Genomic DNA, 21397 nt, shown 5'->3' with positions numbered 1-21397 from the left:
GGATGAACCGAGTTGAAAATACCTCAGCCAATAAAATCTGATCTGTAAAAACACAGACATGTCCTTTTAAGGTATTTAAAAACTCGCATTACTTGGTAACTCATGCTTGCCAGCCGAGACAGTTTTCATTTTCAAAGAACTGAAAAGCCCTGGCATGGGCCGCTTTTCTCTTATCTCTGCAAACACACCGTCTGAGACAGCGATGAGACGCCTCCCTCCTCACCAACCTACCTAGAAGAATGCATCTGCTTCTCCGCACGCCTGGTAATGAAGACAATATGGAGCTGTGTAAACTTTAATTAGAATTCACCTGCTGTTCTCACGCTCAGGCAAAGAAAAATGTGATGTAAAACAAAGCTGGATTTTATGACGTACTTCCAGAAACGTCCACACACAAACACAGGCGTGAAGTTAAAGGAAAACCCAACATAGAGGTCCTGCAGAACAGCTTGATTGGACCTTGGCTTTGATGCTACAGCGTATAAACACTACTGAAGTCATGAATCAGATTTTTACAGAAGATACTCCCTCATTAGGTGTTGTGGAGACGTGTCGGTCTATAACAGGGGTGTCAAACTCATGTTAGTTCAGGGGCCACATAAAGCCCAATATGACCTGCAGTGGGTTCAATCATTAACCCTTTCATGCATGCTGGTCACTACAGTGGACAGCTATTCTACAGCTGTTCTATTGTTTATTCATGGGTTTTGTTGTTTTAGTTCTATATCAGGACTCTTATGCATCATCCAAAACACTGCAATACATACAATTACTGTAACTTTGCTGTTCTTCATAAAACTGATCTGCAGAAACATGTTTTAGTGTAAATCAATTGCTAATTCTTATTAGACTGTAATTTACAAACAAATTTTTTTTTTTTTTTTGCATATCCTCGTGAGACCCAGCAATGCATTTTGTCCTCGGTAGGGGACAAAAGTTTGACAGTTTGACAGTATAAAAATGCTGTGCATTGCAAAGGACATTCCATTAAAAAAAAAAATCACTTCATAAATAAAAATAGTTTTAAAAATGTATCTGAAAAAACTGTTGCATGATGCACTTTCCAATCAAGACTAAAACTGTCCATTTCCTGGGTATCAGGAGGATGATATCTCCATGAAATGAGTAATAACTAATATTAGAGTATGATAAAATGTGAGAAAACAGTAGCAATTAAGCAATTAGCGGCATTATAAATGCTTTTATTTCATAGTTTTCACACAGTATATCACTTTCTGATGATGATTTTTAAATAAATGTTTCTTTGCTTCAAAACTTAAATGCATGGTGTCCAGCTGAGTGGACATATTTGTAACTCCATGAAAAATACGTTCATAAAAAAAAAAAAAAAAAGTTTTGCATTGTTTTTTTCATGCCTAAAGCAGAACAAAAACACTCAAGAAAAAAATATTGACTAAGGTTCTCATAATTCGTGCACGAAAGGGTTAAAATAATAAAATAATAATACATAAACAATATCAATTCCAAAATTTGTATGTCTAATTTCTTTGTTTCAGAGTGAAAAAAGTAAGATTATATTATCAAAATTTCTACATCTACAAACTATCTTTTAAAAAAAATATGGAAAAACATGAACCATGACCAAAATGAAATTTATTAAGAAAAAAAGTGCAATTTTAACAATTTATGCCATTATTTGGCCTCAGCTTCTCATTTTTACATGTTCATCACAACGTACAGATCACAGTGGCTCTACAAATACACAAACACATTTAATAACAGACAGAATATTGGTACAATTACTCTTAAATCTCTTAAGACATTTCAGGTTGTTCATACTTGTTCGGGTTTTTCATATTTTTTGTAAAAGGCTAGTCTGTAAATATTAACATTTTTGTGTAATTTTACTTTTATTACACTAAAACAAAGAGAAAAATATGTGGTTTTCATTATTTATACTTTATTATGATAGTGTTTTACTGGTCTGACCCACTCTAGATGGAATTGAACTAAATTTATTTTGACATCCTTGATTTTTTATATCTTCAGTGTTATTTTTGTATTTCACTAATTCATCCTGTGGGCTGGATTGGACCCTTTGGTGGGCTGGTTTTGGCCCCCGGGCCGCATGTTTGACACCCCTGGTCTATAATCTCCCATAGATGATCAGTTGGGTTAACATCTGATCATTTAAGACCTTAATATATCCTCCTGAGACCCAGTAAGTAAATATTTTCACCATTTTACATTAAATAATTGCCTTAATTGGAAACAGCATGATGCAACAGTTTTGTCAGATACATTTTTTTTTATTATTATTATTTTTATATAATGTCCTTTTCAGTGGACATTTTTTAATTTTTTATTTTAAAGTAAAGCTGTGAAACTCTTGTCCACGACAGAGGACAAAAATGCATTGCTGGGTCTCAGGAGGTCGACCCTTTCATGCATGAATTATGAGAACCTTAATGGGTCAAAACAGTAATTTCCTGTCAGAGAGCAAATTTTAATTGATTGCCATTCCAATGTTTATTTCACGAAAAAGTATCTTCTTCTTTTGGATAATCCCTTATGGTCCAACTAAAGCAAAAATGAATTAAAAGTAAAAATGTGGGTTAAATTGTCTCTAATATTTTGAATACCGTGTTTTGACCCTTATCAAGATATTTTTCCTGAGGGTTTTTATTCCTCTTTAGGCATGAAAAAAACAATGCGACTGACATTTTTTTATCAACCTATTTTTCATGGAGTTGCAAAAATATCCACTCAGCTGGACGTCACGCATTGAATTTTTGAAGCAAAGAAACATGTATTTACTGATATGCTGGGTGAAAACTATGAAATATTTTTTTTAAATGTCGCTAATCTGGTGTTTTGTCACATTTTAAAATACTTCAATATTAGCTATTACTCACTTTATGGAGATAATATGCCCCCCCCCCCCCAAAAAAAAAAAAAAAAAAAATACAGTCTAACAACAATAACAAGCATTACACTCAAACATGTTAGTGCAGATCAGATTAGATTAGTTCCATATCAGCCAACACAGTGGACGCTTATATATCATCCCATACACTGTAATTCATACCATTACTGTAAATTTGCTGTTCTAGATAAATCTGATCTGCACTAACATGTTTGACTGTAAAAAAAAAAAAAAAAAAAAAAAAAAAAAAAAGCTAATTGTTATTAAACTGTAATTGACAGTTTTGTTTTTTTCCCCATATCTATATGCAGGTATTGTTAAAATGTCAGAAAAAATCAAATTAGCAGCATTAAAAATGTTTTTACCTCATAGTGTATCAGTAAATACATGTTTCTTTGCTTCTAAAATTAAATGCATGATGTCCAGCTGAGTGGACATTTTTGTAATTCCATGAAAAATAGGTTCATTAAAAAAATTCAATCACATTGTTTTTTTGGTTTTTTTTTTCATGCCTATAGAGGAATAAAAACACTCAAGAAAAAAATATTGGCTGAGGTTCTCATAATTTGTGCATGAAAGGGTTAAAAAAAATGGAAAAAGAAAGTCCCCTGAAAAGGACATTATTTAAAATAAATAAATAAATAAAAATGTATCTGACAGAACTGTTGCATCATGCTGTTTCCAGTTAAGGCAACTATTTAATGTAAAATGGTGAAAATGTTTACTTACTGGGTCTCAGGAGGATATGAAAAGGAATTTTAAGAATTTTAAGCAAAGTATTTATGGGGAATTATCGATATCATCTTTTTCATTTGAAAGGTAATCTCAGTTATCCTGCTAATATTGAGTTAGAGTTAATAGTCCATGGGCCAGGCCAGGTAGTGGTACCACCAAGGGGGGCAAAACCTTTGTGGTGCCATTTTGTTAGTAGGACATATACAGGGTGGGGAAGCAAAATTTACAACGAACATTTAGTTGTTTTTTCTCAGCAGGCACTACGTCAATTGTTTTGAAACCAAACATATATTGATGTCATAATCATACCTAACACTATTATCCATACCTTTTCAGAAACTTTTGCCCATATGAGTAATCAGGAAAGCAAACGTCAAAGAGTGTGTGATTTGCTGAATGCACTCGTCACACCAAAGGAGATTTCAAAAATAGTTGGAGTGTCCATAAAGACTGTTTATAATGTAAAGAAGAGAATGACTATGAGCAAAATTATTATGAGAAAGTCTGGAAGATACTATTAAAGAAGAATGGGAGAAGTTGTCACCCGAATATTTGAGGAACACTTGCGCAAGTTTCAGGAAGCGTGTGAAGGCAGTTATTGAGAAAGAAGGAGGACACATACACTACCAATCAAAAGTTTGGACTCACCTGGTTTTTCTTTATTTTCATGACTATTTACATTGTAGATTGTTACTGAAGGCATCAAAACTATGAATGAACACATATGGAATGATGCAGTTTAAAAAAATGTGACATAACTCAAAGCATGTTTTATATTTTAGATTCTTCAAAATAGCCACATTTTGCTTTTATTACTGCTTTGCACATTCTTGGCATTCTCTCGATGAGCTTCATGAGGTAGTCACCTGAAATGTTTTCCAAAAGTCTGGAAGGAGTTCCCAGTGATGCTGAGCATTTGTTGGGCATCTGAGGTCCATCTCTTGCCATTTAAATTAGAAGGTGAGTCCAAACTTTTGACTGGAAGTGTAGAATAAAAACATTTTCTATTATGTAAATTTTCTTGTGGCAAATAAATTCTCATGACTTTCAATAAACTAATTGGTCATACACTGTCTTTCAATCCCTGCCTCAAAATATTGTAAATTTTGCTTCCCCACCCTGTATATGTGTATTAAACAATGATAGCCTTTCCAAATGAGTAGCTTCATGATTCATGATTATATGGTACCTCTTTTTTTTTTTTTTCCAAAAAATGTATCATTACGCTTAATGGTGTATGGTGGTATTTCTGAATTATTCCACCTTTTCCTGCAAAAATGCTAATGGAATTGGTCCAAGATAAGGTTGTGACATTACATTATGCTTCTACTTTTCAGATTTTATAGGAAGATGTTACAGTTGATCGTTTCTTTCAGAAAATAATATATGTGTTTTCATTCCATTTGAGCGCCGCATCCGAGGCAAGTAAATGTCAATGTTTATTTAAGACTTTGTCAAGACATAGTTAAAACCCCTTTAGCCCTATCAGCCCGCCCGCGGGCTGAAAAAATTCTATTAATATTCATCTACTATAAAAATATAATAAATCAGGACAATGGATGTTTTTTTCAACTTTCGCTCAAAGTTTAGACCCTAATGTTAATAAAAGTACATCAAAAGTGTATTTTAGTGCAAACTTTAATGTTCAAACATGATTTTTAATCTTTGTGGGGTGAAATATACGCTATTAAAAATATCCGACACGAACAATTAATTTATGCATATCATCGTCAATCCAGCCGAAAAAAGCAGGCGAAGATAAAAAATTCTAATTTCTCTTTTAGTTTGTTACAGTTTACTCAGGCATAGTAATAGATACAATATTTTAGACAATAGGAATAGATTCTGTGAGGTCTCTAAATGTCCATAGACACCAAGAACATCCACATGAACCTTATTATTATAAGTATTATAAGTAATTCTTCATTTACTTTGGGTATGTCTTTTTAGGCGTATTTCCCCTGAAAATATGGTCAGGGTTAAACAGGTTAAGACTGAAATAAGTGAAGCGATGATAAATTCTCTTTTCATACAGAGCAAATGAAAGCAAATGAAAGTTCTGGAGTTCTGGAGTGATCACACCAAAGACAGCAGTTTAATAATGACACAACTACGGAGCAGAAAATGAATGTACCATTTCATTTCATACATAACAGGTTATTGTGCCAATCCCGATGCAAACAGACAAGAAAAGAACACATAAGGTATTTTGGTGTCTTTGCAGGTCTGGATGCTAGGGCCGAAATTAAAATGGACTCAGGGATGAGTGGCACAGCACCCACGCCTTCAATGCCTGATACTAATTTTGTCTCAGTTCCCTCTATTTAACCTTTCTTAAGTGATTTATCACCATTGATCATGATTTTATCCTATGTGATTTGCATTTTATTCTGCGAAAATCCGGTATTTTCCTGTTTTTGAAGACCCTGGTGCCAAAAGTACTAATATCACAAAAATAAGTATGTTAAAAAATATTTAGAGGGTGGACTTAGCTAAACAAATGCATCATGTTTATATGCTCAACTTGAATTGTCCAAAAATGTGACTTCGGTACTTTTAGCACCAGAGTCTTCATTTATTTTGATTTGATTTAGTGTTTTATTCCGAATATGCAATGAAATTTAACATATTAACAAGTAACAAGCTAATATCCCAGGAGAGGAAACAGTATTATGAAGTCTGTCTATGGATTGTCACTGATTGTAATAAACACAACTTGCTTGAATTTGAGCTTTTTCTCTTATTATCATGTTTCAGAAATGAGACTTTTACTCGATCAGATGTATTTGTTTGATACAAGTGTGTTACTTAAAGACTTTAACTTGAGTAACATTCCAGTGACTTAAACTTTGACTAAAGTAATTTTTGGTAGGGTGCCTGTACTTCTACTCAAGTGTGACTTTCCAGTATTTTTATTTTTTTAATTTTTTTTTTTTTTTTTTACAGCATTGCACATTTCACAAAACTGCAGGATGAAAAGTCTTACATAACTCATTTGCTGTTGCCAAAAATATCCATGTTTGAAAAGAAAAAAAACTTAAATGTGGCATCTGTTTGTACTCTTAACCCTCTTGTTAAAATGAATTCTTGCAAATTCTAATAACAGCCTTTACACAAAAAGCACTCAACTCCACATATTTGCTCCTTTACTCAAACTGTTGATAAACTACATTGTAAGTTAGTGACATCTAGTGATGAAAAGGACAAACTGCATCCACACATAAAGGCCTCAGGACTGTGATAATAGTGTGGTAGAATAAATGTTAGAAGACCTTTTTTTTTTTTTCTATTTATGCATAATTATAAAAATAAGTAGACTAATATGACATGACAACTTCTCTTTCATTGCAAACCTTTGACCACGTGACAACTTTACATGTTTTTTTGTTTTTTTTTACATTAATGCAACAGATTTACTGTTTTAAGACAAAAGAAAATGAAGACACATTATTTTTATTTAAACATTACGTTTTTGTTTTTTTTTTCCTACTGTGAAATGGTCAGTTTCAGGTCCACACATCATTTGAATGTATGTACCTGAAGTAGAGAGTTGAAAATACGCACATTTATATTCCATTATGAAACCACATGCAATTACCCTCTGTTGTGTTGCCATTAGTCTGCTCTTCCGCCACCTTTTCAAGTTGTGAATGAGCAGTCTTCAACCAAACCGGGACTAAAGTCACAACCAAATAAAAGCCTCGGCCGTGTTTGCAGGAAAAAAAAAAAAAAGAGCATTAATGAAAGGATGTCTGTGATGTTGCTGCTTCACCTACCGAAAAGGTGCTCATTTACCTAATGTGGAAAAAAAAAAAGATCTAAATGTCGAGTAGCATGAATTTGACCAAAGGCACAACAGAAGACACCGAGTGAAACCCCATGAATATATTGTCATTTACAGCAGGTTTTGCAAAAATGTTCTAAATTCAGACTATAATTATCTTAGTCAGGGATTTGTGCTTTAATCTGATTTTAATTTACAGATGTTCATAAGAGTTCTTCTACATGAGTGAACGTGAACAAATGTGCTGTGTAGAGCCCTTAACAAGCAGCTTTTAATCACTGGTTTGCAGTTACATTATTTAATGCAGTATGTGCCATCCATTCATGTGTTCCAGCTTTATGTAAAATAGGCTACTTAACCAGATTAATAGCTTATATAATTCCCATTTATACCTCTCATGATGGCACTGAAATTTCATAGAGGATTTGAAACCATCTTGATGGAGCTTTTTTCATTTATGTTCTCTTTCAGATATGGCCCTATAATTCATAGCTATATTTTAAATATGGATGTTTAATGGGCATGATGCATTTGTAGCGCAAGATGCCTCTGAGCTTTCCTTGTAATTGAAAAAGCATCTACTTTGAGCAGCAAAGCTCTTTCCTCGCTCTGTCGTCAAAAGCAGTTGGCTACCATGACAACTGGAAGTCTGCCTTAGTAACAGGGGCTTGTGCTGCTTTTTTGTATGACACAGGGTACTGTAGGACTACGGTGTGTGATATATGTCTGTCAATGATGCCTAAATTGTTACGTTTACGCTATCGCAATGTTGGCAACACAATGATTGAATGACACATCATTCAGATTCAGTACAAAGAGTCCAAAGCATGTTTTCAGTAAAACTTTATTTTTCAGTGCATGAACGGAACACCATGTCAAGGTCATAGCCAATCCTTTTCAATTCATTGTAAATATTTTCTCTTTTTTTATACATAAAAAAATAATGGAGCGATTTAATATACCTCTATTTTTTTTTTTTTCTCCCTCAGCACTCAGCAAGTATTTATAAAGGTGCTGTACAATGTACAAACATTTACATCTACTGGTCCTACATAATGTAGAAGATACCACAAGGAAGAAGTTTTTTTTTTTCTCTAATGAAGCAATGCAAGGCCACATTATGATACAGAGATGAGATAGAAAAGGATTAAAAAATAAAAATAAAAGAAGAACAACAGTGCAGGGGACATATAATAGAAAGGGTGAACTGTCTGTACCTGATGCTCAGGGTTGGATTTACCGACTCAACCAACCAAACTATTGCACAAAACCCAGCTCTCACAGCTCATCCTCTAGTGATTTATAACCTGAAAACTCCAATGTACAATCACAGACTATAATAGTTCAGATATACGACTGGAACCATACCAACCATTTGACCGACACCTATTGACTTTACCACGCGTTTGCTACTATGCTGTGTTCCCTGAGCTCATCTAAATGTATGAAACTTGGATAGTGTTTTCCACAGACCTAACTTTTTTTTTTTCTCTCTCTTTTTAATCTAATAATTTATAACCAGCAGGTCAAATATCGGTGTGATCTATGTAAATGTGCTGTAAGTCAGCAGCATGCTCAATATCTCAGTAAACCACAACATCACTTGCTAAGCTCCATTGTCCTTCTGGCTACCCTGGCATATAATCAAACAGCACAACAGACAAATACATACATTTGTAACCCGCAATAGTCTTTTCTCAATAAGCAAAGGTAAAACCACCAAGAATATGATTTTCAACCTAGAAATCAACATTTTTGCTTGAAACAATTAAGATTTATAAAATATACTGTATAATAATCATAATAATAATAATAATAATAATAATAATAATAATAATAAATGGCAATGCATTGGTAGCAAGTAAACATCACAAATTAAATACAACTCATTGTCATTCTGTTATGCTACAAGGGCAGATGCAGTGCAATGGAATTCAATAGATATTTTAAAGTTAGAATCTGCAAAACATGACACATTCAAATATATATATATGTATATATTATATTTCACAATGAGACACGTTTTGAGCGATTGCAAACATTTGGTACAGCGGTTTGCACATTACCTATACATTTCATGAACTACAAAGATCCAAGGTAATTCCTACCACTGAAATACATTGGAAGGATGGTGAAAGCTCAAATAACATGGGACGAATCTTTGAAGTCTCTATCAAAATGTGGAGTGGCTTGGTACAGCTACATATACATATATTCTATCTATTATCTCAATAAATTACACACTAGTTGGTTATCATACACATGGTAAACAAGATCTGGAACCACAAGTTTCTGGTCTTTTTAATGATGCTGTTTGTATGGAAAAGAGTCTCGTCTATATCCATAGAACAGTCTAGAGTCCTCAGTAAAGTGAATGCTTGCTGGATTGTGTCTGAAATATGCCTGGTGTTCAGAATGAGAATTATAAACAAGAAACAGGATCATCCCCAGTGATGCTCAGAGCACGTGCAGAAAAAACAAACTGAGGGACTGACTGCATGCATTGGAGCAAACTTTTAAGAAAAAAGACAAATTATTCCACAATGAGATTAGACAGAGAGCAAACTTAAACCCTAGATGACAGTCACACTTGGTGTTTACTACAGGCGAGAGGCCAGCGCCTTTCTCCTTTCTTTGCATATGGGTCATTGCATTGTAATGGGTGAAGCGCTGTTGGTAGTCGTTCCACAGGAGGCTCCTGGGATTGGCACATATTCACATTTCATAATGTCTTCTCTGACATGGCCCCGAGCATGCCACACATGCTTGAGTCCCACATCAAATATGCTGAAGCAGCAGACAAGGCAGAGGGGAGCTGCTACATGCCACGTGATGTCACAGGACTCCCAAAAAGATCATGTCCAAACACAAATCTAGACATGGTCCAAAGTTCATAAAAGTGGCACCATGTTGCACCTCTCTGTTTATGTGGAAGAGCTCAGAAAAAAACAGAATACACTGAGGGTGCTGTTAAATATTCCATGGCACAGCTCAAGTCTCTGTGATCCAATATTCTATCACAAAGGGTCACGGAGGACCTCTGCCTCGGAGAGGATTTTGGCTGAGCTTGGCACTTTCCAAGGGCCGGGGCTAATAGGTCCCTTTGGGCTCTGCACAGCCCCTGGAATATTGTTTATAGAGGCCACAAAGTCTTGCTTACTATTGTCCTCTTTGGAGTTGGAAAATGGATCTTCTCTGCCTTTTGCCTCTCTAGGAGAAACTACAGAGCTTTTTCTTCTCCATATATCTTTAAAAGCTGATAGCGAGTCTCTTTTGACTGCGTCTTTACTTGTGTTCCGATCTTCTGTGGGCTTGCTCTTGACATTAGCATCTTTCTGCCCTGAGTCTTTCCCTGTGCCTTTCTCATTCTCTCTGATTCGAGGAGGGTTCCGGTGGTATCGGGTCTCTCCCACCCTCCTTTTGAAACTCTCGTGCTTTTGGCCTGACATTGTTCTTTCCCCTCTCCCTTCAATTTCTTTTCCCTGTGTGCATCTTCTGATCTCAGGATTCGCCCCTTTGCAGTTTTTCGTTTCATGATCCAAGCTCTCTCTGCTGGAGAAGTCCTTTAATCCCCTCTGTCGAAGCTCCGTGCGCTGCAGGACTGGAGCCTCTTGCTGTCCAGCTTGTGGAGACTTTCTAGTACTGGTGGTTTTTGTTGTTGTCTGCGTCGGAGATGTCCTGTTTCTGCTCAGTTTTGCTTCCTGCTCCTGGCTCTCAGTCTTTTTGGGACCGTGAGGTTGCTCTTTGGCTTTAGAAAATGTCTCCCCTGTTTTCTTTGGGCTGCTTAGCTCATTAGAGTCTTTTGCGGGCCTGGTCCTCTTGTAAAAGGTGTTACGCTCAGCGGTAGGGGAGGAAAGTGTTTCTGCCTCGTTATCTGCCCACTCGCCACTCTCGTCCACTGAGCTCAAACCCCTGCTGCTGAAGGATTTGCGGCCTTGTGGGGATATTGTGCTCCAGCTGCGGGAATGTTTCAATTTGCTGGAGAAATGAGAGGAAACAAAGATGGAAGCCCCAGTGGGATATGGAGAAGACAAGGGTGACGTGTCAGAGAAAAACACCTCTCCAGAAGAGCTTGTGGGTGAAATGAGTTTCTGATCATGTTGACCTGTAACAGAACAAGACGTTTTAGTGGATTACCCTGCATGTGCACAGTGTTACAGTAGATATTTCACACAGACGGTTTATGTGATAAAGTGAAATTTAGAGTGACAAGGGGTGAAAATCACACAAATTGAGGAGATTAAAGTAAGGAGGATGTGAAACAAGACAAGAATTACCAAGTAAAAAGAGAAGAGGCCAGTAAAAGCAGTGAAGATGTTAGTGTTGGTGCTCAGTGTAGTAGCACACAGTGGAGGAAGCTGTACTACCTGCATCAGGTGCAAGAAAAGAAGAGCCAAAAGGAAGCAGAGGGTTAGATATTAAATGAATAAATAAAAAAAAAAAACAGCACACACAAATAAAACCCACTAAAGAAAGCACATTTAAATCAATATAGGTGGCATTCAACAACCAGGTTAATCAGTTACAACATGTTCATAGTCATAATCATTAGAAAAAAATTAATTTATGGACTAAGTATGCATTTAAAGCTGTAAAGCCTGAACCATTAAATCACTGACAGAAAATTCCGGTACTTTGAAACTGGAGCCTTTATTGGTCCTTCTGAACAACCAAAAAAACCCAATTTTTTTCTCTGACCGATATCTTTTGTTAATATTATTAACACCGGCAAAAAAAGCCATAACTCGAAAATGGTTGTGCAAAGACCGCCCCCCAACACTTCTGGACTGGATACATGTTGTGAATGAAATTTATGACATGGAAAGACTGACCTTCTCATTAAGACTCACTACTGACAAATGTAAAAAAAAATATTGGGAAAAATGGAATGTGTATATTAATCAAAGAAATCCTTGAACCTATATAATCCTATTCTAATTTGTACTGAACCTATCTGTAATTAATTTGTCTGGAGTTTGAACCTGGATGCTCTAATTGTTGTGGTCTGTCTTTTTTTTTGTTTATTTTGTCTACCATAAAATGTGGAGATAAAAATAAAGTATAAAAAAAACAAACATTTTTTCAAATATCAATTTCCATGTATGAGTTTCAATTTTGTATCATATTTGATACATTGGGTCTCAAAGCTCAAATATTATTTTTGAACAAACAAAAACGTAATATAACACAAATAAAACCCACTAAAGAAAGCACATGTAAATCAATACAGGTGACATTCAACAACCAGGTTAATCAGTTACAACATGTTCATAGTCATAATCATTACAAAAAAAATTAATTTATGGACTAAGTATGCATTTAAACCTGTAAAGCCTGAACCATTAAATCACTGACAGAAAATTCCGATACTTTGAAACTGGAGCCTTTATTGGTCCTTCTGAACAACCAAAAAAATCCCTTTTTTCTCTGACCGATATCTTTTGTTAATATTATTAGCAGGGGCATAAAAAAGTCAGAACTCTAAAATGGTTGTGCGAAGATCCCCCAACACTTCTGGACTGGACACATGTGAATGAAATTTATGACATGGAAAGACTGACCTTCTCATTAAGACTCACTACTGACAAATGTAAAAAAAAATATTGGGAAAAATGGAGTGTGTATGTTAATCAAAGAAATCTTTGAACCTATATAATCCTATTCTAATTTGTACTGAACCTGTCTGTATTTAGTTTGTCTGGAGTTTGAACCTGGATGCTCTAATTGTTGTGGTCTGTCTTTTGTTTTTGTTTCTTTTTTTTGTTTCTTTTGTCTACCATAAAATGTGGAGATAAAAATAAAGTATAAAAAAACAAACAAACATTTTTTTCAAATATCAATTTCCATGTATGAGTTTCAATTTTGTATCATATTTGATACATTGGGTCTCAAAGCTCAAACATTATTTTTGAACAAACAAAAATATAACACAAACATGTCTAACAAATTGATAATTCCTTTTCAAAATTGCCAAAGTTCTGCCTCCTTCCTCATTAATGACAGTCTTGTAGTGTCACTGGAAAGGCCTCTGGTGAACAAATTCCTCCCCCCTGGTGGATAATCCGTGTATTGCATGTATCTAATTGTATACATTAGGTTTTCAAGAAAAAAAATATCAAACTGATCATGTAGAGGGCTTCAAAACTCATGTATCAAATATGATACATTTGACGTTACAGGGTTAAGGATTCACTTCTTGTAAAACATTAAGAATATTTAGGAAATAAATCCAACTCAGTTGTTCACATATAACTGCAAATATACATTAAACAATGACACTGCAATAGAAATGAAAATACTGGATAAAGAAAGAGTTATATGTTGTTATTAATATTTGCATTCTGAAACAAGGTTTACCTTAAGGACTATGGACTAGAACTGAAGGTCTGCACAGTTTTTCAAGCATAACGATGGTGCTTCTGTTATTGTGAGCTGATCCCATAAAGTGCAAAAAGAAATATTTCCAGGCAGCCTGTGGGACGCCAAGCTCATTTGTTCGACTAAAGATGTAAATCCGGCCACAAATATGTACTTTGAATTCCTAATGCACCTCGATACTCTGCTCCTCAAACTGAAGTCACAATTTTGTTGCAGACTGTTTAAAGCCTCAGATTTGTGGCACTGTGACAGGGAATGAGCCTTGAAAGAAACTATGACGAGCAGGTTTGGAAAATACGTATAAAATAATATGTTCACTGATGCAACACTGTGGCTCAGGGATGTGTTTTTAATATTTTGTATATTTAAGTAAAAACCTTTTAGTTTGTTTGGTAATCCGTTTTTTTTTTTTTTTTTTATGGATGCAAGATAAGGGACAACAATGACACTCAGGGTGAGAAAATAAAAATTTCAATTTAAAATAGGATGGATTCTGTCTTACATTTTGTCACTAGGATGCTTGGCTTTTGTTTTGTGAATGCACATATGATAAACTGCAAAATCTAATTATAAATTGTCTAATCGTTTTTGGACATGTGCAGATCTACAGTCATGGAAAAAATGATTAGACCACCCCTTGTTTTCTTCAATATCTTGTTCATTTTAATGCCTAGTACAACTAAAGGTACACTTGTTTGGACAAATATAATGATAACAACAAAAATAACTCATAGTAGTTTAATTTCAGAGCTGATGTCTACCCATTTTCCATGTTTTCTTGATAATTAACCAAAATCACTTCAGTTCTTACATCAGTGGTTCCCAACCTTTTTTGACTCATGACACCATTTTAACATCACAAATTTCTGGCGACCCCAGACATTCAAAATGGAGACTTTTTTTTTTGCTGAAATTCATTTGTTTTTGGTCATATAATAGTTTGCTATACTATGTTGCAAATAAACGTTAATTTCAGACGACATTTAGTCTACATAATGTATGTTATTATGGACAGAGGCCGAAAAGCCAGTTGTAGATTACTGCACAAAGTAAAAATTTTCCCTTGGTTAGGATATGTACAGTCAGTCCAGCTTGTATTTGCAAGGCTGACAATTAATACTGAACAAACAAGAACTCAAACTATGAATTATGAAAGAGCTGCAGCATCTGAAACTGACCACAATGAACATTTGACAGAAAAACAGTACCACAGTGCTTCAATTTCAGCTTCACAGTTTGTCATGTCTTTTATGGATTATGATTGTCTCTCTCAACTCGCTATAAATTTTTTATTAATAAGTTTTATCTTTATTTATTTATTTATTTTGTATCAATTACTAGAAATTTCAGGCGACCCCATTTGAATTACACATGACCCCACGGTTCAAAAACACTGTCTTACATCAATATCTACGGCATTGTACAGCCAAAAACAGTGCTTTTAGGCATTCCATGTTTTCTTTTCTGTCTGTTTTAGTCAAATGATACACACAGGAGTAAATATATGATTGCATAACCATTGTTTCTGATGACTTTATATGGTCTAATAATTTTTTCCGTGACTGTATAATACCAAGTAAGAAAGATCATGCTATGGTGACACATTGCTAGCAGAACTACCTTGATGTTTTTTTGGGTTTTTTTTTCTTTCTTGTACCCAATTATTAGACTCTTACAGGATCAATTGTTTGTACACTGTACTTACTGCCGTCTTGAGCCAGTCCTGCTCCAGGTCTCAGCAGCAGAACCACTTTGTTTCCCCCAGCCTGGATCAATTCAATAGCTCGAGTATGGGAAATGCCACGAGCTGGTTCCCCGTTAATCTCCACGATCTCATCTCCTACCTGTCAGTAATAGAGAAAATGTGTTAGTTTAACAGAAACACAGCTTAGCAGCCACGCACAAGTACACTTGCATCACAACAGATTGGTGCCAAACTGCACACAAACATATCTAATCGAAGAACATACATGTTTACGTCGTGCACACACTCTGGTGTAAATCCCTAGGGCTACCCTCTATTATTGGAGATGACAAAATAACTCAAGATACATCGTGTAAACATGTCGGTGTGTTGGGTGCTAATCAGTGTTGACATTCCTCTCCATCCTTGGATAGGCAAAGTCATGCCCAGAGATCACAGTCTGACAAGCCATAGATTGATTCCTGCTAGGAGCTTCTTTTCTCTTCCTTCTCTCCTTTTATCCTAATAATAATGTGATAATTTCACCCCTGGAGAGTTTACTGAACCTTAACCAAAGGAAGACTACACAGGGTCAGCTGCAGAATCACCCTCCTGAAAATGGTCAGTGTTTCACTCAAGGACATCTCAGAAGAATAGATGGTTAGAAAAATGGACGGTAGCATTAGCAGCTATTATGCAGCGTTCCAGGCCGTTTTTTGAGCCTGTAAGTCACCATTTCAAACCACGACTCACGACCTTGTTACGTTCCAGGCAAGTCATGCCAAACTGCCTGAGTGCAAGGCATTGTGGTCGGTAGATGTAAACAAACCAGCATGGCGGACCGTACGTTATCCTCATTTACAATCATTTCTATCGTTAAAGGTGCTTGTTCCTTGCTTATCTGAGGGAAACAGAGGAGTAATAACGGCGCATTAGGCAAGAGAAGCTGTTATACCTTTTATGTTATGTTATTTGTATATTTGGATAAGTTTTTGGTATTCATTTGTTCTTGCACTCAATGGACTGAAAACTAGCTAGCTGTATTTGTATTTATTTATTTAGCACAATAAAAAAAACAGTGCAGGGAGGGAACGAAGCCCAAAGGGCTTGTACAGAGTTCCACTCCCATCATCTATTACAAAATTTAAAAAAAAATAGAATGTACAAACATAAGAAAACAATAATTAAACAACAATTAACAATATAGAAAACACTGAAAAAGTCAGGACAGGAGATGTTTTTTCAGTGAGTTTTTGAAAGATGTAAATGACAATATAGACTTTAAAGACATGTCTAGATTGTTCCACAGTTTAGGACCTCTAAATAAAATATTAAATTGATGACCAGATGTTCGACAGAAGGGTAAATGAAGATTGTCACTATGTCTAGTTGAGTATAAATGTAAATCAGATGAAAAACTAAAAAAATTATGAAAAGTGTTCGGAAGATCTTGCTTATTATTGATAAACTTGTGCACAAATAAACATGAGTGATAAACACTGAGTTCATGAATGGGTAGTATTGAATATTTCCTAAAAATTGGTCCAGATGGTTCGTATCTACTAGACAGTGAGATTGTTCTCAGGAATCTCTTCTGGATTATCGAGAGTTTGCTGAGATAAGTTGGATAAGTTCCTGACCAGACAATATTGCAGTAATTCATATATGGAAACAGAAAACTAGAATACAAAGTCAAGTAAACAGAGGGATGAATCAGGGGACAAACTTTTCTCAGTATACCAAGCATCTTCATTGATCTTTTGCATACATAATTGATATGGCTATTCCAATTAAGACCTTCATCCAGAACAACACCCAAAAATGTGGTGTGAGGTACTTGACGGATTTCAGTTCCATTAATTAATATTTTAGCTTCGTCTTTTGTGTAGGATTTATTTTTGTTGCAGAAGATCATGAAGTTACATTTTTTTACATTGAGTGTTAATTTATTAATCTGGAACCAATTAGAAACAGTTTGTAATTCATTATTTACCGATGCAATAAGAGACTTAAAGTCATCATGAGCGGCTGTAAGACAAGTGTCATCAGCAAATAATAAGGGAAAAAGATTATTGCAAGACATAGGCAAGTCATTAATATAAATTAAGAATAATAAAGGTCCCAAAATTGACCCTGAACTGTAGAGTCGCTGCTGATTATACAGAGCATTTGCAGATAAAAAACGTCATCTTGTTTTAATAAACAGTTTGCATAAACACCGCATCCATGGGGGACGCCATTGCTACATGACGTCAGAACTCGGAACTGGGAGTACATCGATCTCGTACGAGTTCACGGGTGGGAAGTCACCAAGGTTATAATAGTTTTGGATTTTTCATTATAGTTTAGTTTTATTTAGTTTTGACTTTTTTTTTTCTAATTCAGTTAGTTTTAATTCGTTTTTAGAGCATGTTTGTTAGTTTTTATTAATTAAATTTTTTTTTCTAAATTCTTAGTTTTAGTTTGGTTTTAGTTTTTTTTATAACTTTTATCTTTTTTGCTGTCATATTCAAATAAATCCCAGACAGGACTCTGCTACTTTTTCCCAGTTTTAGTCTCCATGTTTCCAGGTAGAGTGGGGACCAGAACACGACTCTAAACAACAAGTGACGAGAAGTGACGGACTGTATGGTGCCGCTAGCTAAAATTGCTAGAGCGAAATAAATCGCTTTCATATCAATCCGACGTTCACAAAGACGAAAATGAAGGGAGTTTTATCCATAATTTTTATACATTTTAGTTAGTTTTGTAAGCACACAATACAGTTTCAGTTAGTTATTGTTTTTTTCTTTTAATTATAATTTTTATTTATTTCAGTTAATGAAAATGTTTTTTCAATTCTAGTTTTCGTCATTTTGTTAGTTTTCGTTAACGACAACAACCTTGGAAGTCACAGGTTTGACTGCCATTCCAGTGCCTTTTCACCGGTAAAAGGTTGAAAAAACACAAGTTACAGGTGGACTGGAACACAGCGTTAGATTGTGGATATTTTTAAGAAACAACACAATGGCAAAAATACAGAATTATACACATTTGAAAACAAAGACTCGGCATCTTTTTTCTTTACCGGTTACTATAGATGCACCTCTATCACAGCTGGTATCATCTTTGTTGACAGAAAAATGAGATGACATTCACATATGTGGTGACTGCTGTTTATCTGGCATTTAATGAATCTGATGATGGAATTGGTGTTCATTGCTAGAGGGCAAGCCCGGATTAACCATATGGGCAACTGGGCAATTGCCCAGGGGCCCGCGACCTCTGAAGGGCCCTGGGTAGCTCGGGCATAACAAAAATGTCTGGTTATCTTTTGCTTATAAATGAAACTGTCCGCAAAAAGTGTTCTTAAATAAATACTGGATACTTTGGAAATGGTTTCTTATTTATTTTTTGTGAAAATGGAGGACACTTCCCTCTCTTTCTAATGTAGTGGATCAATTTTAGATTATACTGATGCTAATGTGTTTTGTTTTCATATCATCATATGCAAGTGAGTGGCCTTGACAAGAGGCTATAGTGGTGCACTTATAGTTCTACGAGCATTTACACATTTGTACATCAAAATGCATCTGATAATAGTTAGATATTGAAGTATGGGGTATATTTACATATATTCCTGGAATTTATTCTGTATTTTGCCAGATTATAGGGATTCTGGGGTTGTGATGATGGGGCCCTTGAATATTGTTGCCCAGGGTACAATGACGTGTTAATCTGGCCCTGCTAGAGGGGGATACAAAACAAAATATAAACACAAAAAAACAGAGTATGGGCATTGGAATCGGCTAACATATTGTAATTTTAAACATTAGCTCAGACCAAATATATTATGTTGTATTAGGGCATTAGTGACTTCAGATTTTTTCACATTGACTTATTTGTTAATATAGTCAAAGTTGAGTCGACTAGTCGTATGATGACGTCATCACATTGACAGCGGAGGAACATCACAGACACACAGCCGTTCAACAATGAGCAACTTGTACTAACATTCACTCGAATATTAACATTGTACAGTGAAGTGCAGAATAAAAAACCTGCAAGACACAAGCATCAACAGTCCTTCTTAGACATTTAACCAAACAAAACAGAGACTGACACCTTGAATTTTCTTTTAAATTTAAGTGAACAACAAAAAGTGGGAAAAGGTAACGACAGCGGCAGCCAAGATGCACAGCATGTTAGAGAAAAGAGCGCATTGTCTTCACTAGCAGCATTGTACCCATGGTGCCATTGTACGATAGCATGAGAGGCTAAAATCGCCCAGAATACCTCACAACATTTGAATATGGACATAAAAATTGTGTCTAGTAGATAGTCAGGTAATATTTCTATTCATTTGGTGAGTTTGGCGGCGATCAGGCCTGTGAAGGCTGAGGAAAACCCACACAAACGCCCTCCCGTGCTGCAACATCGATAGGACGGACAACATGCATTATATAGTAGGATGAAATAAATGAACAGAATAATCCAAACACACTGGCTGTCCAAATTATTATTCAATATTGGTTGTGCTAGCATGGTTCACAGGACATTACTAAGACCATAGTTTTTCTACACCACAATCAGTTTAGTAATCCTACTGAGTCCTCTTCTTCCTTCAGTCTTGGCCTTGCGCTAGTGATACGCAGTTTTTTTTTTTTTTTTAACCTGCTATGGTGGAATTTTTTGACCCACCCCGCAAATAAAGTGACACTTTTTGGACCCGCACCAACCCGAACCGGGTCTGCTGATCCGCATCACTGCCTTGCGCTCCATGTTTTCATGTAGAAAGATGAGAGTATCGCTGTAGCGCTGATTGAAGGCTCCCCCACTGTCAGGTGATGGAAGGGAGAGAGAGAATAACACATGACTAGTCGACTCTTCCAAACTAACGTCAACCTGTGCCACAGACGTCGACGCATCGACAACCTGGTTTTTCTGTTAATGCTCTATGTTGTATAAACATTCATTCTATTGCCAAAGTCTAAACCTCTTTTACTTCCATCTAATTCTTTCCAATTTCAACTTTTTTTGCTCATTTCCCTCCTTGTGTGTTAATGGTCAGATGCAGCAGGGACCACACGAGGCATTCATGTCACATATATTATTAACCCTTTCATGCATGAATTATGAGAACCTTAATCAACATTTATTTCCTGAGTGTTTTTATTCCTCTTTAGGCATGAAAAAAACAATGCGACTGAAAATTTTCTTATGAACCTATTTTTCATGGAGTTCCAAAAATGTCCGCTTGACACCATGCTTTTAATTTTTGAAGCAAAAAAACATGGATTTACTGATATATTGTGTGAAAACTATGAAATAAAAACTTTTTTTATTGCTGCTAATCTGCTGTTTTCTCACATTTTAACAAACTCAAATACTAGTCATTACTCACTTGATGGAAATAATATGCAAAAAAACACCAACTTTTTTGTTTAAAAAAAACCCAAACAGTTAATTGCAGTTTAGTAACAATAACAAGCAATTGATTTTTTTTTTTTTTTTTAGTTTATTTCAAATATGCAACAAGACAAAGTAATCTTACTTAGTCTTTAGAAATAAAACAGGTAGTAAGAGGTCATGGAAGAAAACAAAAAAACAAAAACAAAACTTATACATATACATGACTTCATTTGCACATTCGAAAAGGAGTGGGAGGAAGTATAATTTATTTAATCCCACACCTTCAACACTCAAACATGTTTCTGCAGATCCGGTTTATCTAGAACAGCAAAGTTACACTAATGGTATGAATTACAGTGGATGGGATGATGCATAAGCATCCACTGTGTTGGCTGATATGGAACTAAAACAACAAAATCCATAAATATACAAGAGAAGAGCTTTGAATAGCTGTCCACTGTAGTGACTACTATGCATGAAAGGGTTAAAATGACTAGAATTTCACACAGGACACACTGTATGAGTTTATCTGCTGTAC

General features: G+C 35.4%; 1 protein-coding gene across 5 annotated transcripts in view; it reads right to left on the bottom strand.

The window, feature by feature from the left end:
* Positions 1-8233: 8233 nt before the first annotated feature.
* magi3b (membrane associated guanylate kinase, WW and PDZ domain containing 3b) overlaps positions 8234-21397 on the bottom strand; it is a 425096-nt gene continuing 411932 nt past the window's right edge. For 4 of the 5 annotated variants that reach the window (XM_030133522.1, XM_030133525.1, XM_030133523.1 and 1 more), the window contains exons 20-21: positions 15490-15628; positions 8234-11511 (exon numbers count right to left, since the gene is read on the bottom strand). In XM_030133522.1, the coding sequence (XP_029989382.1) occupies positions 10424-11511; positions 15490-15628 (1227 nt within the window). In that variant the 3' untranslated portion in view covers positions 8234-10423. Of the gene's footprint in view, positions 11512-11683; positions 11774-15489; positions 15629-21397 lie in introns of all 5 variants that reach the window. The other variant, XM_030133527.1, reaches the window with a different exon arrangement.

The sequence above is a fragment of the Sphaeramia orbicularis genome, chromosome 5, assembly GCF_902148855.1.
Source record: "Sphaeramia orbicularis chromosome 5, fSphaOr1.1, whole genome shotgun sequence".
NCBI lineage: Eukaryota > Metazoa > Chordata > Actinopteri > Kurtiformes > Apogonidae > Sphaeramia > Sphaeramia orbicularis.
The sequence above is the reverse complement of the archived record's forward strand: the minus strand, read 5'-3'. Positions and strand labels throughout refer to the sequence as shown.